Source organism: Mus musculus, chromosome 2, assembly GCF_000001635.26.
Source record: "Mus musculus strain C57BL/6J chromosome 2, GRCm38.p6 C57BL/6J".
NCBI classification, from domain to species: Eukaryota; Metazoa; Chordata; class Mammalia; order Rodentia; family Muridae; genus Mus; species Mus musculus.
The window spans coordinates 68,350,736-68,367,385 of NC_000068.7; the positions used below are offsets into that span (position 1 = coordinate 68,350,736).

At 44.5% G+C, this 16,650-nt stretch overlaps 1 protein-coding gene across 9 annotated transcripts in view; it reads right to left on the reverse strand.

Annotated features, from left to right (window-relative positions):
- Stk39 (serine/threonine kinase 39) overlaps nt 1–16,650 on the reverse strand; it is a 261,664-nt gene that overhangs the window by 140,291 nt on the left and 104,723 nt on the right. For all 9 annotated transcript variants that reach the window (XR_003953672.1, XR_001783147.1, XM_030251876.1 and 6 more), the window contains 3 exons: nt 15,339–15,472; nt 8,251–8,299; nt 8,079–8,144 (listed from right to left, as the gene is read on the reverse strand). Coding sequence is in view for 7 of the 9 variants with exons in the window: in XM_030251876.1 (XP_030107736.1) it covers nt 8,079–8,144; nt 8,251–8,299; nt 15,339–15,472 (249 nt within the window). In the remaining 2 variants the exon portion in view is untranslated. The remainder of the gene's footprint in view (nt 1–8,078; nt 8,145–8,250; nt 8,300–15,338; nt 15,473–16,650) is intronic.

Genomic DNA, 16,650 nt, shown 5'->3' on the forward strand with positions numbered 1-16,650 from the left:
GCAGCCACCTGACTAACCGGATTACCTCAGTCAGCTTCTGCTCCAGGGCTGCGGCTTCCACACGCCTAACCTTCCCTTGGGGTCCTCTAAAGGCAACTGCTGCCCTCTACTGGGAAAACATGGAACAAAGCTAAAAACCACCTCATTTCTTCTGGTTTCAACACCTGACTGAACTGAGATGGCACGAGGGAGGAAGACAGCTTTGCAGAAGCTTAAAAGTCGTTTCCTGCTTTTCTCAACTACAGAACCTAAACGGTAAGAGGCTGAGAAGTTGGCTTTGGAGCCACCTAGTCAGGATGCTGGCTGCAGTCAAGGCCCAGAGTTCTGGATCTCAACTTAGAGTCTGAAAACTGAGGCGAATATTGATGGTCTTGAATATTGGCTTAGCAGTATACACCAGGTTTTTACTTTTCCACAGCTATTTAAACATAGTTATGGTCTTTGGGGCCATACTCAACATATCTCCCACTTACTACTATTCAAGAGATAACACATTCAGAATGTCACTGACTGTTCTAATGATGCAAAAACTGAGACAGAAAATATGAACCAACTACCTAGCCCAGCACAAGCAAGTGAACGGTACACACTGCTTCTCTCTCCTCTCCCCTGGGCTTATCTACCAGCTCCATGACCGTTCTCACACCAGCAGTATATACGCCAGGGCACGTGATCTGATGGTTTGACTCTCTGCTACCCTTGGAGCTACAGGGATGTGTGCTCTGTGCTCCCTAATGAAAAGTGAGTTCCACCGTCTGGGCTGTCCTGTATCTATCTTCATCTCAGAGTCCACTACTGGGGGCAGTGCCAGAAAGAGACGCTATGCACCCCCAACCCATGACAGCCAGCACAAAACAGACATAATGGCATTGTAAGAGCAAAGTGGTGAAGGTAGAGGCAACATGAATGATTATAAGGTGATAAAACGCATTATATGGTAACATCTATTTATTGCAAAATATGTCCCAACTGTTATGCTATATGCACTGCCCAATTCTATATACACAAGCACAAGAGGATATTGCCTCTATCATTTATGAATGAGAAGCTAAGCTCATGATTTAATCACTTGTTTAACAAAAGGTGATTAACGAGTGGTGTTAACAAATTCTCACTAGCCATGTCTCCCCTTTCAGATTTTTCAAGCCCTTCTACCACCTGAGATTCGCCCAAACCCACCAGAGAGCTACCAAACTCTCCTAGCTTCCCACTGTCAGGACCTCTCCCAGCAGGCCCCGGTGGCCACAAATGGCATGGATACTCCCCCACCCCACCTGTGTTGAAAGTAGACAACTCGGCATGCCCACGAGTAGCAGCCCCGCCCCTTATGGAATTCATTTCCAGTCCCTTTTCCCTTCCTCGGGAGGTGGCAGAAGCAGCATCGACCATAGACCAGGGTTGAGGATGGAGCCCCTGCCTACCTCACATTACATTTTGGGAAGTCCCTGTCATGCTACCATCCGGCAAGATGTAACAACAACGCCTGCTCTCCCTTCCTTTCTGTTTGAAACAAAGAAGGAAACAAGCGACTAAAAGTGGTGTGGAGGCTCCTGAGGAGGACCGTGCACACTGCAGCTCCCCACTCTCATGCTCTCCACTAGTGCATGGGAAGTAGAGGTTACCTCAAGATAGCAGAGGTTAGCTCTGGCTCTTATGGGGCAGAAAAAGAGAATATAAAGACTGCTGAACAGTCAACAGCAGTGAAATCACAGTTCCAAAGAATAAAGGCTGGGACCGCCTTCCTCCTCTGTGAGCTTCGCCAAGAGCTCTCTGTCCATCCCATCCAGGGACGCAGTGCTAGAGAAGCCATCCCTGTCACCCACCCCAGCTGTGTGCCTATGTGCTTGTAGAACACCCAGCTGTCCACAGCCATGGGTGACCCCGTTATTCACATAATGCCCAGGACATCGTTGTGGACTCAGCATCTGCTGCTGTAAAGCACGAGGCCAGACATCCTTGTGCTTCCATGGCTCAGCCCCGGGCAGCACAGAGTCAGAGATGCTGGCACAAAGAGGTCAGGCTGCTCACTCTGGCCACAGCTGTGCCCAGCACAGATGGAGAGAGAATAGCACCAGCCTCACTTGCTGCCTGAGTCTGATGCAAATGTACCCTGTCCACTACAAATCCCAAGGAATTCCTACCCCTGACATCCTATGAACGTGCAGCCATAATGACGCAGAGCGTATATACGGCCTTGGAAAAAAAAAGATGTCATGACCTGGGGGATAAGTAGGTTCCTGTACTTGCGTTTTTAATGAAGAAGCTGACAGGTGCCGCCTAAAGCAGGTAGTCACCATTAAACCTCAGCAGGATGGGAGGGAGGCAACAAGGTGTGCCTCGTAATATAATACACCCAGAATACAGCCTCACTCCTAAGAAGCCTGTCAAAACACGCTGGTCAGTGCACTCACGAAGAAATATCAGCTAAGTCTTTATGGAGACAGTCTACGGAATAACCGACCTGGATTCTTCAAAAGTGCAGCAACTACAAGAGACGCGCTGCTCCATATGAAAGGAAACCAAGCAGCTAAAGGAATTGCAGATGAGAACCTGTAGGGGAACTGACAACACTGGAAAATCAACAACTTTGATGAAGAGCGGAGAAGTGCATAACAGAACATAGAGATTAGTGTTAGCATCTTGCCTTTGGTCACTGTGCTGCTGTGGCATAGGAGACTGTCCTTGTGTGGGAGATACACAAAGGTGCAGCTGTGGGCAAAGGACGCCTTGTGTCCTTGTGTGCTATGTATTCCGAACTGTTCCAGGGAAAGAGCAGAAAAAGAAAATATTTGCAGAAAGTTGTGAGATCTTCTTCTAAGTTTCTTGCAAGTTTGAAATTATTTCAAAACAGAAAGTGAAAGAATATATAAGGCACCACAGAATTTAAAAATGTGAACTTGGTTTTTCTTTTCAAAAAAAGATGTATTTATTTTATGTATGTGAGTATACCGTCACTCTCTTCAGACACACCTGAAGAGGACATCAGATCCCATTACGGATGGTTGTGAGCCACCATGCGGTTTCTGGGAATTGAACTCTGGAAGAGCAGCCAGCGCTTAAACACTGAACCATCTCTCCAGCCCCAAACTGTAGTTATTTCTACCTAGTGATTTCGAAACACAAACTAGAAGCAAATAGGGCTAAAAGTTTTAAGTCTTTAAACTACAAAAACAATCTTAGCAGATTGATAAAAGAAATTCGTAATGTTTGTGCCCACCTTGGCAGTGCTGACTTCCCATTCTCCTTCTTTGTTATTTAGTTTTGTTTTATGTTGTTTTGTTTTGGAGACAGGGTCACCTGGCTGGCCTTGAACTCACACTGTAGACCAGTCTGGTCTCAAATTCAGAGGTCTGCCTACCTCTGTCTTTGCCGCCCAAGTACTAGGATTAAGAGGCACACCACCATGCCTAGCTCCCTTTCTCCTGATACTGACTAGCTAACTACTAGCCGCTTCTAACTTGTCATCTGTGAGGTTAGTACACGCTAACACAGACCCTCTAACATCCTGCCTCCCACCAGAACTCAGCAACCACAGTAAGAAGAGCTGTGAACAGTACATCTAAACCCAGACCCTCTCAGTTAAGATCTCCAGCTGACCAGTGACATTTAGCCATCTGTGTGGCTAAGACCGCTGTTCCCCTGCCTTGCCCTGTGTGGGTATCAGAAAGCAAGTGAGTATTGGCTGCAAATGAGGTCATTCAAGTTTCACACCTCCGGCACACAGCTTAGGCGATAGCCATTTCTGACATGGATGTGTACAACCGTTGGCATCTGGGTTCAGTTTTAACTCAACAGTGTGCTCCCAGCCTTCTCACTCCAACAGTGTAAGCCATTGGCAATCATGCATCCAAAGGGAGATGGAAATAACCATCACACACACACACACACACACACACACACACACACACGAAAGCTATGTGAAAGGCAGAGATGGCAGGAAACCCTTCCTGCTCATGAACAAGAACAAATGTGAAGAAGTAGAAAAGAACGTCCTTAGCTGTGCTTAATGCAGCTCTTGGAGATTGTTGTTAGCTTAAGAATACAGGAAGCAGCTCAGGGTCCAGGAGCATCAAGTCCCTCACTACTTTTCACTGTATACCAGGGATCGCACAGAAATTCCACATCAAAGACAAAAAATTAGAACCAAAGAAAATCAAGATGATCCCTAAATGTGAGAATATTCCCTAAAGTTGGCAGAAGAGTAAAAACAGTTTTATAAGGAAAACTGTGTGAATATGTGTGTACTTGCATGTGCGTGTGTGTGTGTGTATGTGTGTGTGCACATGCATGCACAAGAGTTCCTTACAAAAGAATAGTAGTGATGGCTACAAGGGATTTTCAGAGAACAATCGCATATGAGCCTGTGTATCCTTTAAATATGAAAATCATCCATATTAATATACATGTTAATTTGGGTTAACAAGAAGGAATCATATTAAATACTATTTATGACAAACTTAAAATCAACAGAGTTGCAAAATGATCATAAGCTTTTGCAACAGACAAATTTGTTATTTACGTACTAGTTATAAATGGTCATAGCTTTATTTAGAATACAACAAAGTGGAGTGGACCAAAAAAAAAAAAAGAGGAGGAAGAGGAGGAGGAGGACATGGAAAGGGAGGAGAAAGAGGAGGAGGGGGAGGAGGAGGGGGGAGGAAGAGGAGGAGGAAGGGGAGGAGGAGGAGGAGATCACCAGTAACCTAGCATCAAGGAGTGATGTCTGAGGAGCAAGTCCACATCATTGGAACAAGCGTAAAATTGAGGAAACCCCACAAGAAACAGGACAGCAAGAAGCGAGGAGATCCACCTCTGTGTAAGGAAGCCTAAGCATTAAAAACCCTAAACCAGCTTTAAACAAAAGTTACCAAAGTGCTGTGAAAAGCCAGGAAACATGGAAATATCCTACAGGAAAGGTTTTCACTACACGTGGTGATTCAAGTAGCATCTGCTTCCCATGGCCTTGGCAGCAAGAGAGATGCCCAGTGGTGAACATAGTCATGTTTGCTCACCACCAGCCAGGCAGGAGGAGAGGCAGGGAGGCTGCTCTTCTGTATCATGCATGCACACAGCAAACAACTGCGGTCTATTGAGTGGGAAACTGGGTGGGTGAGGAAGCCTCGCTGTGACACACTACTTAATAATCCTTTACAGACTTCTGAGATAGAAAGCCACTTTTTGTGGGAGAGACAGACAGCACATTAATGCCTAAAATGAAGACCTCAGCACGTAAGTACAATGGTACATACCGGCACTTACTTCTAAGGCTTGGGAAGCAGAGGCAGAAAAGCAAAAGGCAAAATAAAACAAAATAAAATAAAATAAAATCCAATAAACAAGAACAACAACGATGATGATGATGATGACGACGACAATGCAGAAAGACCTAAGGTACGTGAGAAGATACCGTTGGATATTCACATCTCTCCAAGTTCTATTCCTCACTGTCCCAACACAAAGGCAAAATGGGATTTGGGATAGACAGCACACTATGTGTAATAAGATATTTTTAAGGAAAGAAAATAAAGTCATAGCCCGAACAGAGTCTTCATTTTCTCAAATTGATCAAAGTCCACAGGGAAAGTTTGCACTGTGTTAAGGAGCCAAGCATGGTTCATTTTTCTGGAGATAAGACTGTAAGGTTAGAAATTCAATATTAAGAACCTCGGCCTTTATTAGGCAGAAAGTCATTTTATTTCTTTTCTTTTTTTTTTTTTCATTATCGACCCTCGTGTTTGTCTTTGTTTAATTTTGAAAGGCATTCCTGTGCATAGTCAGACAGTTAATCTTGAAGCAGGGTCTAAGAAACACTAGAAGAGGAAATTAAGGGGAAGCTAGAAATCTACCACAAATGTTCAGTTAAAAACCTGGGCGTCGGACTTTAACACCTGTCCTTATGCTCATGGCAGGTGTAGTCTCCACCCCTCAGCAAGGAAAGTTCTTGCAACAGACACCACTACGGAAAACCACACCAGATCAAAGGCAGAGTTGTGGAGCCCAGTCCCAATGGACACATCTACAAAACACTCCCTTACTGGAAACACTGAGGAAGAAGGGGTGGAAAGATTGTGAAAGCCTGTGATCTGGGAGTCTGCTGTGAGACCCTGTCCCTAGCAATGTCAGAGGCTACACCCACAAAGTCTCGCCAACCTCTGAAACACAACCTGAGGAAGGACAGCAGCAACAGACCTGCCAAAGTGGGTGGGAATGCCCACGGGCCTCAACGCTACCTGTGGGCAACTGAGGAGAGCTGGGAGCTGGAGAAGTAGTCTTCCCCAAGGACGAACAGACCGGTTGGTGGTCCAATACCAAACGGTCAGTCTTGAAAACATACACACACACACACACAAGTAACATCATATAGACTGAACAGATGATACTTAGGAATATATGTACATACATGTACATATATGTATAGAACAACAATTAATGAAAAAAAAGGTCATGAAATTGCAAGAAAACATGGAGGGGTACATGGGAGGGTTAAGAAGAAAGAAAAAAGGGAAAATTATATTATATTAAATTATAGTCTCAAGAGGTAAAACAAATAACTTTTTTAAAGGGGGAAAAAAACAGAGGAGGCTGGACCAGAGAGGTGCTCAGCAGTTAAGAACACTGGCTACTCTTCCAGAGGACCCAGGTTCCATTCCGAGCCCCCACATGGTGGTTCCCTGTCACCTATAACTCTAGTTTCAGGTCATCAGCTTCCCTCCACTGGCCTTCACGGGCACCAAGCATGCACACATGGTGCACAAACACACGTGCAGGTAAAACAGCAATACACATAAAATAATCATTTCCTAAACAATTTTAAAACAGAGGAGGAGCTGTGTACAGTGACGACCGCTGCATGCCTGGTGTCCAAGCTCTTGTGGCAAGGCGGGATAATCATGGATTTGTGGCCAGTCTCGGCTACACAGTGAGACAAGAAAGGAAGAGTGAAAATTAGGAGAAAAGAAAGGAAGGTGGAAGGGCTGTCGGGTTGTTAGAGAGCTAGGAGAAGCTCTTGAGACAGAGCAGACTGGGAAGGAGGGGGGTGGGCGCCACACGTAACTTCAGTGTACAGAGACTGGGGCAGGAGGTGAGACCTCTGGATGACATTTTGGACCTGTGATCAAAAGAGCCCAGACTAGACTCCAATACCACCCAAGGAACCCACTCAGGTTCCCCTCTCTGTCAACCATTAGAAGACCTCCATCTCTGCCATCTCTCCAGCCCCCAGGGCACACATTTTTTATTATTAATTAAATATAATATATAATACAATATATAATTAATTAATATATGACACTAAATTTAAAACCAAGTAACCACACTGATGGCTACAGCTCACTAGATTTCATACTAATCATAATGAAACCCCTAACAATCCGTAATAGGTAAATACGGATATAATCACATGCTATTTTGAGACTAGAAAACCCGAAAGACTGTAGGTAATCTAAACTTAGCGAACATAAAGCAGGCTATAAGAGTATCATGAGTCTTTTGTGAGGATATTCAACTAACCTTTACAATCAAATTTGGGGTCGGAAAGTGGTTTGGTCAGTAAAATTTGGGGAGCTGAGTCCGCACTGTCAGGACTGACATCCAGGCAATCCAGGCACAACTGTAACCCTGAAGATGGCTTGCAGTGGAGCTAAGAATGTAGACAATTCCATCCCTGGAGCTGGCTCAGCGGGAGCTGGCCACCCAGGCTAGACAAGGGAGTGAGCTTCCGGTTCAGTGAGAAATACTGTACTCAGACAACGAGTGAAGAGAACCTGAGGGAAGATGCTTGCCACGGATCCCCGGCCTCCACAGGCACATGTGCACATGTGAACAAACACTCGTGACTATTATTCTACACATCGCACGTAGGAAACTCGCGTTCCTTTCATCATCCAAACCCTGCAAGCTTCGTGCTCTCTCCATGCCCTGAGATAACCAGAAGGAAAACGCCTTATCAGAGTCATGGGATCAGGTCATCTCTGCACGGCAAGCCAGAGTATGTAGGAACCATCTACCTGTTGCTTCAGGGTTTTCACTTCAGGCTGGGGAGAGGACCCTTGAGGATGATGGCGGCAGGTCGCGCTTACCTTCTTGGCTCTTTGGGCTATGTCTGGGGTTCTTGTCAGCAGCTTCTCGATCAGGTACTCTCTGTTCTGCAAAACAGATTATCCCAACAACGGTTTAACATCAAATCAGATGGAAGCGAATTCTCGGCCGTTTCAAAACAGCGGATTGACTTGGGGGTGTTCAGCATGTTACCTTGGCTTTCTGGAAGAACTTGCATTTTAAAAGTTCTGCTGCTGTGGGCCTGAAAGATGAATAAGAAATCAGAGTTGAAACAATTGCTACATAATAAATAGACTTCCTTGACACTACAGCTTAACCTTAGAGCATTTTTGGATGACTGCTCTTAGGGCAAGCAAAGCCAACAAGCAAGCTAGTCACAAGCTGGCACCGAATAAAGCAATGTCGGTTTTCTAGTTCTTTCCAAATTCCTCTACTGCCAAACACATAAACTCATGTGAGTTAAGGTTTGGGCACAATCAATTTCCCAGCCTCCATTCGTATACTTCAGTATGTCAACTTTGGCGTTTCTGGAAGTTGGCAGAGCAACTGCTGGGAGCTAAATTCCTATGTTATTAAGAAGCCATACAAACTGCAATGTGACCTTGTCAAAGGAATGACGGAGTGAACTTTGTTCTGTGATTTCCAAGGAGCAGCATCTACTGAGAAGGGCTCACAGACAGATGTTGTGTGCTGGCTCAGTCTGCGGAGTATTAAAGCAACTGCTTCGACTGTATATGGACCACTTTTTTTCAAGGAAATTTAAAATAGTATGGTAATCAATAAAACACAAATTCCCTTACAAGCATTTCTGGATATGTCTACTTCCTTATGGTATCATGTGACCTGCTTCTCTATGCTCTATGTGCCTTAAACTTAAAGTCAGGTCCAGAAGGCTCAAAGACATCTCATCATGCAAATGAACGGTGTCTAAACTGCCCATAAAATTACACATTTAGAAACATTCCCAATTGCGGAGTTTGGATAGGAGATGCATAACTGGTTGAGTTTGTAAATACTCCAAAGTTCACAGTTTGGATCTGTCCTTCTCAAGCTCCGCTTTCACGGAGGCGACCGATGGGCCAGAACATTAACACTGATGCTAAGTGTAACTGCTTGGTCCCCAGGCTCCAAAGCTCAACACTGGAAGGCCTGCCTTCTCCACAGCAATTAGCCAGTGTCGTGCTGAGTGGCGTCTTGGCGTGCTGTATGGATATCTTGTTGCTGAAACCCTTCCCCTGTGGTTTACCATTTTTGCCTTAAATATTTCACAGGAGGTAGCCGGACATTGATTTCCTACTTTTAGCATTCCTTCTATGTTCAACTGACAATCGTCCATAAAGAATAGCTTCCTTTGTCAATACTCCCTTAATTAGGAATCCATTTCCTATCAGCTTTCTCTATTTGTGTCTGTACAAAGGGGGAAAAAAGCTGCCCTAATTATGCTCATCCAGATAAGGCTAGACATGTTGGTCAATGGAGCAGCACTCACCTAACATCCAGCAGGTTATGTCCTACTGCTACCATAAGAGAAGGAAAGGGGGGGAAGGAAGAGGAAGGAAGTAGGAGTATGGGGTGAAGGGTAGGTTGCAGGAGAATCTTCAGGATGATAGAGGAAAAGGGAGAAGAGATGAGGGAAGCATTCTAGATCAAAATAGACATAAAATTCAAAGCCAAACACAGCTCATTATCCTTGATCAAACACTGGGTTTGGAAAGGAAGCAGCAAAAATTACAAAAGACATTTAGAAATACATAAGTTGACCACAGAGAAGAAGCCTGTAAAAAATATATATATATATATATAAATATATATATATATATATACATACACACACACACACACATATATATATATATTTATGTATGTATATATATACTGCTCATTTTCTGAAGTGATCACGTGATCACAAGGAAAAACATCATGATCACGTGGGCACATGACCTTGTTTGGAAGAAACACGTAGTGAAGCATGGTCTCTTACTTTCAAATAATTCAGTAAATAAACAGAACACCCAGAGGATGGGGACGCTCACCGTGATGGAATGGGGGGCGGGGGACTGGAGCAAACACTGAGCTACTGCCCACGTTTTCTGTGTGTTGTAAAATTTTCATAATGGCAAATGGGAAGGGAGACGAAAGCATCATGGGATATTAATATTTTCACAGGCTAGCTAAAGTACAAAGAGAATGATACTGGGGTGAGAGTACAAGGGTAGAAAGTGTCCTTGTGCCTAGAATGATAGGCAGCTACTGCTAAAATGTGCCAGCACCTGCCTTAGTCTGACAGTCAAAATCTGTATTTCTGTGCAAGGCAGATTTTTAGTGTTACCACTTTTTCCTTTCAATTTCAAGAATGCTAGTTATAAAATCCTTCTCAAACAAGCCCAAGTCATGCATCCACTAAAACAGTTGCTAATTGATATCTGCTTTGATTAAATAAAGGTCTAAGCAACAGGAGGGCCATATCCCTTGGCAAACTCATTAAATGCATGAGTCTACATCTTGTTTAAAAACAAAGAACTTGGAGATGAGAAAGGACTTAGTCATTTTACATAATGCATCGATTACCATTCTGCTGTATATTTATTCGTCTTGCTCATCAGTCTGTGCTGCCTACCCTCAGAGGTAGCAACCAAACCAAGCTCAATGATCCCAAAGTCTATCTCCGTCAACCTCGTGCAATTCTGCCTTCAACTACGTTGGGGTTCTTACCTGTCCCTTGTTAGATTGTGACAACGCAGGCAGTGCTTTTCTTGACTCAAAACTTTTCACATAACCAACTAGTACACCTTGCTCATTAGTCAAGAAACAATTCAGAAGACAACTTCTTTGGGCACTCTCCCCCACCTTGCCTGAGTAGGTCTCTTTGCTGGGAACTGCTGCTGCTCGCTTGGGAGCTGGGCTTTTCCCACTCCTCTTCTCAATTCATCTCAGTCTATGATCCCTGTCCATGATAGCTCCACTTAGTCATGTCACAAGCCCTTCCAAGGCAAAGGAGCCTGTAGAATTCATTTTTATATTCCCAGTGCCTGACACAGAACAGTGGGCTACTGTAGCTTAATTTCACACCCCAGCGTGAAGTGAAGGCAATGCTGGTAGACATTTGAGCGCAGGACTGTAACTCCTGCGGCTAAGTTTAGCCAGCACTGAGGCCTAAGCATCTGCTAGTCACAGTGAGGAAGAGCAGAGGGGGGTGGGAGGGGAGGCACTAAAATTAAGGCTCTGGCTAGCAAAACAAAGAACGGGAAGAGGGGAGGTGCCTATCTGGGGACCCAAAATGATTTTCCCTTTCCCCAGTAACCCCTCGTTCCCCTAGTACACGCCAAAGGTCAAATGTTAAACTAAGGTAGAGAGAAGGCTGCAGAATACTGGACTAACCTTGAGAAATGGAACTAGGAAAATTCTTTCCTTTCTTGAGAAAGGTCATTTCTATGGCAACCAAAAATATAAAGGGGGAAAGCATATTGCAGAGAAAATCTTTTTCTGCCCCCTCCACTCCACCCTTACCCTTCATTACAATGACACCATAAGGTAAGGGAGGGATGGCTTAAAAAATTCTTTTTTCTTTCTTTCTTTCTTTTTTTTTTAAATAGGCACAATTGTTAAGTTGCAGGTCACTCTACTCCAAATACAGAGAACAATTCAACAGCAGGTCACTGGTTTGTACTGAAGTCAGCTCCAAGTGTTCATAGCTTTAGAGTAAAACCACACATCTGTCAAGCTCCCTCCATGAGAAAGTAGGGGAATGGGAAAGCAGGAGAAATGAGGGGAAGGAAGGAAGGAAGGAATGTGTGAGGCAGGCTGAGGTGCCTGTTGCCTGCTGAACTCAGCTTCACAGAAACAACCACAAAACGCTCTGTGCAGCTTGTAACCCTGCCTGCCTTCTGAGTTCTACTGGAGCAAGGGATCTTCATGCCCACCTCTCACGTGGCTGCTAACCACCACATAGCAGTGCATAGGTAATGTAACAGGGAACCCTGTTTTACAAGAAATGCTAAAAATGCTACCAGCCCCTGAAATAGTCCAGGCTATGAGTGATGACTGAGTCTGAAGTCTGTAAAAACAATGCAGCACTCAAGTACCTACATCATTGAAGAAAATCCCTCAACAGATTCCTCCAATACAAATGGATGGGCCAAAGTCCACAGAGACTCAAATGAATCTCAAAGGACTCAGGATTGAGTGTTATAAAGTCAAAACAGTTCTAACAACATGCTTTAATAAACTCCAGCACCTTACTTACCTCAGGCAGAACTGCTATGCATGGCTCTCCCGCCCTCCCTAGGCAAAGTAATATTCCAGTCTATCTCATTTCTGACAGATCTATCTATGTAACAGTAACCACTGCTCCCTCCCAGCCCCCAGTGCTCAAAGTAATTGTTCACTCTTCCTATAGGCTGCCATCATTTACGAGTATGTTAAACTATACGGTCAAGGTTCATTTTATTAGGAAATAACAATGATAGTCTGCTATGCAAAGCACAAACCTCTATGGGGCACAGGGCTCCTACACCTCAACTCTGTGTCAAGAGGAGGGTGCAGAGTCCAGCATGGGAGTGCAGGAGGAGATATGTCTTGGTTATCCCTGCACCGTGGCTGTCACTGGTTGTCATGCCTCAGCACTAGGTAGGGCTTTGCTGCCTGTCAACTGCATAAGACTGCAGGGAGAGCTAATGCAGGCAACACAAATCTCGCAAGAATTGCCAGTTTTCTTGCAACTCCTAAACCCTCTTGAACCTGGTTGCTGTTCCTGAAACTCTCTTCAGAGGATTTAAATCACCTCTAGACAGCAAACTCCCATGAGTCTCCTCATATAAAGAAGAACGTGTGTCCTTCTAAAAGCCTGAATTTGTTGTATAAATCAACAAAAGCCTATCGTGTAACAGTGGTTTTAAAAGATACAGCATTAGCGTCCTGTGATTAGTAACAAAAGGGCAGCGATTCTTCTTACAAATGATGAAGGCAGTCTCTATATCCTGAGTTCTGGGGCTCACCCCTGGCTCTGCGGGCAACTCTCGGGTGTCACTCCACCACATCCTCAGAACGATCCTTTGATCGACAATTACTACACCCATTAGATAGACAAAGAAATTAAGTCATGAGAATGAGAAAAAAAAATAGAGCTCGGAATCCCGCTAGGTATTGAATCACTACAGAAAGAGAATGGAAAGAAAAAAGTAAGAGAGAGAGAAAGCAGAAAGCCTTAAACAGCATGAACAGAAAAGACGGACTAAAAGTTCTCTGGAAACATCACCAAAATGTCAAAATTTTGTCATGTGCATAAATGCTTATTTGTTTATTTCATGCTGGCTGTGTTTTAAGTTATACGTTATATCAACAATAATTCTTTTTCTACACTCGCAATCCTGATGACTGTTTGTGTGTTTGTCTGTGCTCGTCCTCACATCCATCTTCAACGTCTTTCCCTTTTCATGAACAGGCAGAGCCTCTGGGGAGGGGGTGCAGCACTAATGCTCTGTCACTCCTCCAGCTGAGAACAGCTGCATATACCTTGCGTGCAAGGAGGCCTCACCTGCTCACACAGGCTAAACAGCTGGGGAGGGAGAGGCTTCCTGCACACATCAACCCTAACTCGAGGCTGCCTCACAAAAGCTCCGCCTCTCTTCTCTCTGGCTCACTGTCTCACTGAGGGACAAGCTGTCTCACACACAGGGGATCAGGATTCAGAACTCACACAGTGTGGAACACCTGGAAAAGTCTCTACGTTTCTCAAGAAACCAAACCGTTTAAATGTCTGTTAAATACACTGCACTGAAATCTAACTTCTTTGGATTAAATCACAAACCTGTCACTTCATCACACTAGCAAGTCGACCCTGGGGAACCACTTTCAGAGCTGGGTGGCATTACTTGTCACAGCCACTAGGTGGAACCTCAACTTATTCCAGAATGCCAGAGGCTGTCAGTAAAGACAGAGAACTAAGCAGAAATGCAAGGTTATCTCGAACCAGGTGAGGAGGGAGGCTCAACCACTTCTCTGTCACGTCATTTTTTTCCCTTGTGGCAATGACGCCCCTCCAACAAGGAAAGGATAAGCAGAACCCGGAGAACAAAGTTAAAATCTAAGAGCATTGTCACCAAAAGGAGAGTGGCAAGTAAGGCCAGGGCAAGATCACTGGAGGAAGACTAACCCCAAAACACCAAAGGGAAGGAAGGACAGGAGAAACACTGGGCACAAACAGCCTGTGCGGATTATTGGTGGGAAATAATTAAAAACTCACAATAGCAAATAGTCCCAAAATACCACAGAGGTTGCTTGTAAGTTAAAGTCTCGCCTAACTGACCGTAATGCTGCTTAAAGAAAAAAAAGTTTAAAAGCTTAATCCATTGAAGAATTTATGACTGGAATAAAGCAGTGCCTTATAACAACAGGGTCCCATCCCTGAATGGGGAACTTTCAGAATATTATTATTTATTATTATTATTATTATTATTATTATTATATCTAAGCAAAACATCAGCACCTTGGGGAACGTATGATAGACTATCCAGGACTGTTAGAGAGATGCCAAATCTATACAAGGCATAGGCTTGCCGCTGATGCGCAGCACTAAAACTCTCCTGTAGATGATAAAGGGTTCTGGGTTCCACTGTCTATGCCAGGGGTATTTCAAAGTCCCGGGATTAAAAAGGAAGAAACAGATTCAAAATGACAGTTGTTCCCGTGCAGGGCAGTAACATTAAGACTACAGAGTAAACACTAAGTTCATTTAAAGCCATTTGCTTCCGCTCACAGGATTAATCTTTCTAGGTAAACTTTCATCTGCTGCTAATCTGTTAATGGCACAGACAACTTGTTCTGCAACTAAAAGGAAGCGCATGCAAAATTCAGTAACTTGGCCTGGTTTAGACTGGAGCTAGCCGGATGTCCTGGGAGGTCAGCTCAGCCTACCTAGTGCAGGTTGCAAGCTCGGCTGCCCTCGCCCCTGCCAGCGTCTTCTGACATCTGCTTTGTCACTTTCTCTTGGTGACAGTACCTACTTGCCTACCCCAAGCAAGCAGGATCAATTCTTCCTCCACCTCCATGGCTTCTTCTTCCCCCCTCACCCTCCTCCAGTCCTGCCCCCTCCCCCTAGTGCTACACCGGCTTCTCCCCCACCCCCACTCCCCACCCCCCACCCCCCCCCGCAGCCTCAGGCTTCCTCCCACTAACAGGATGGTGCACAGAGGCCAGACTTAATGTAGGTTCTTCTCATCCACAAACACAGCTTTGCGGAAACTCAAAGGCCGGCACTCGCTCCCACTCCAAAAGTGGCATACCTTTTGGAAGGATCTTTCTGAAGACACAGTGACAGTAACTTTCTGAAGGACTTGCCGTATTTTTTCATCATTTCTTTATCCTCTACACCAGTTTCTAAAGTGGGCGGGTCATTTTGCAAAGTCAGCATTAGCACCTGCAGCCAAAACAAAGGAGGAGCCGCCCTCTGTTGAATGACGGTGGAAGTTTCAGCGTTTCCACACAAAGCACTGCAGACGTGCTTCCCCCATGACTTTAATGGTCCTAAGGTCGCGTGCTGAAAGGGACACACTTTTCCTAGCATATCTGCCCACGCCCTCCTTATCCTTTGGGTTATTCTCAATGACAGAACTTATAAAATTTGTTCTGTGCGTTAAGAATGGTCTCTCAAAGCCACAGGAAAAAATCTTTCCTGGGAAGTCGCTGGCTCTCCCGGGACCTCAGGGAACACGTAGCTGCAGCACAGGCTGATTGGGAAAGAGTGGTGGTCAGGAGACAAAGGGACATTCAAGTGTGAAGGCCATTCATAAGCAAAGAACCTGATATACTCCCCCCCCACCCCCCATCCCCCACCCCCCCGCCCCCGCAACATATCAGCAGCAGCCCTAAAAATAAAGCCAGGGCTTCCCAGGAGGTAAAGGGAACACAACATGAGAAAACTGCTATAGGGGACTGGTTAAAAAAAATGAATAAGATACTGATGGTCGGGATCATAATCATAAGTTACAAAAAAAACTAAACAAAGTACAGTTTCAAGTCAAAAAGGAAATAATTCAACTTTCACACTAAGCGGAGCATTTATTTAAAAGCGAGTAGACTGTATAGCATGCTATTGACCTACAAAATGAATGAACCTCCTTAATGCATAAATCAGGCCTAATTTATGCAAATGCTCTATGTGTCAAGACTCCTTTGGAAGACTTTGAGGCGTGTGAATAGATGGATGTTAAAAGTGACTGTTGTCTGTGAAGACAACAGCCAGAAGGAGAATGTGGCTTCCTGTGAGCTCCTGAAAGAAGTTCCCGGTGAGCGACAAGCTGGGATTAACAAGTGCCTCTCCAGACTCATGTGGGAAAAACAGGGGAGACCGGGAGACAAAGAAACAGAGAACATAAATGATGGATAAAGGATGAGGTTCTCGAGTTCCTCTGGTATATGTTCCATTAAAAAAAAAAAATCTCTTCTATGTTTTACATGTCAACGTCAAATTTTCTGCTTAAAAAAGATCATCAAGAGGTGCACATACATGCATTGAGTATATCATTGACATTTTAACTATATTAAAATCTTAGACAGAAATAGGCATAAAACAGGGTGTGGGGCGTACACTCAGCA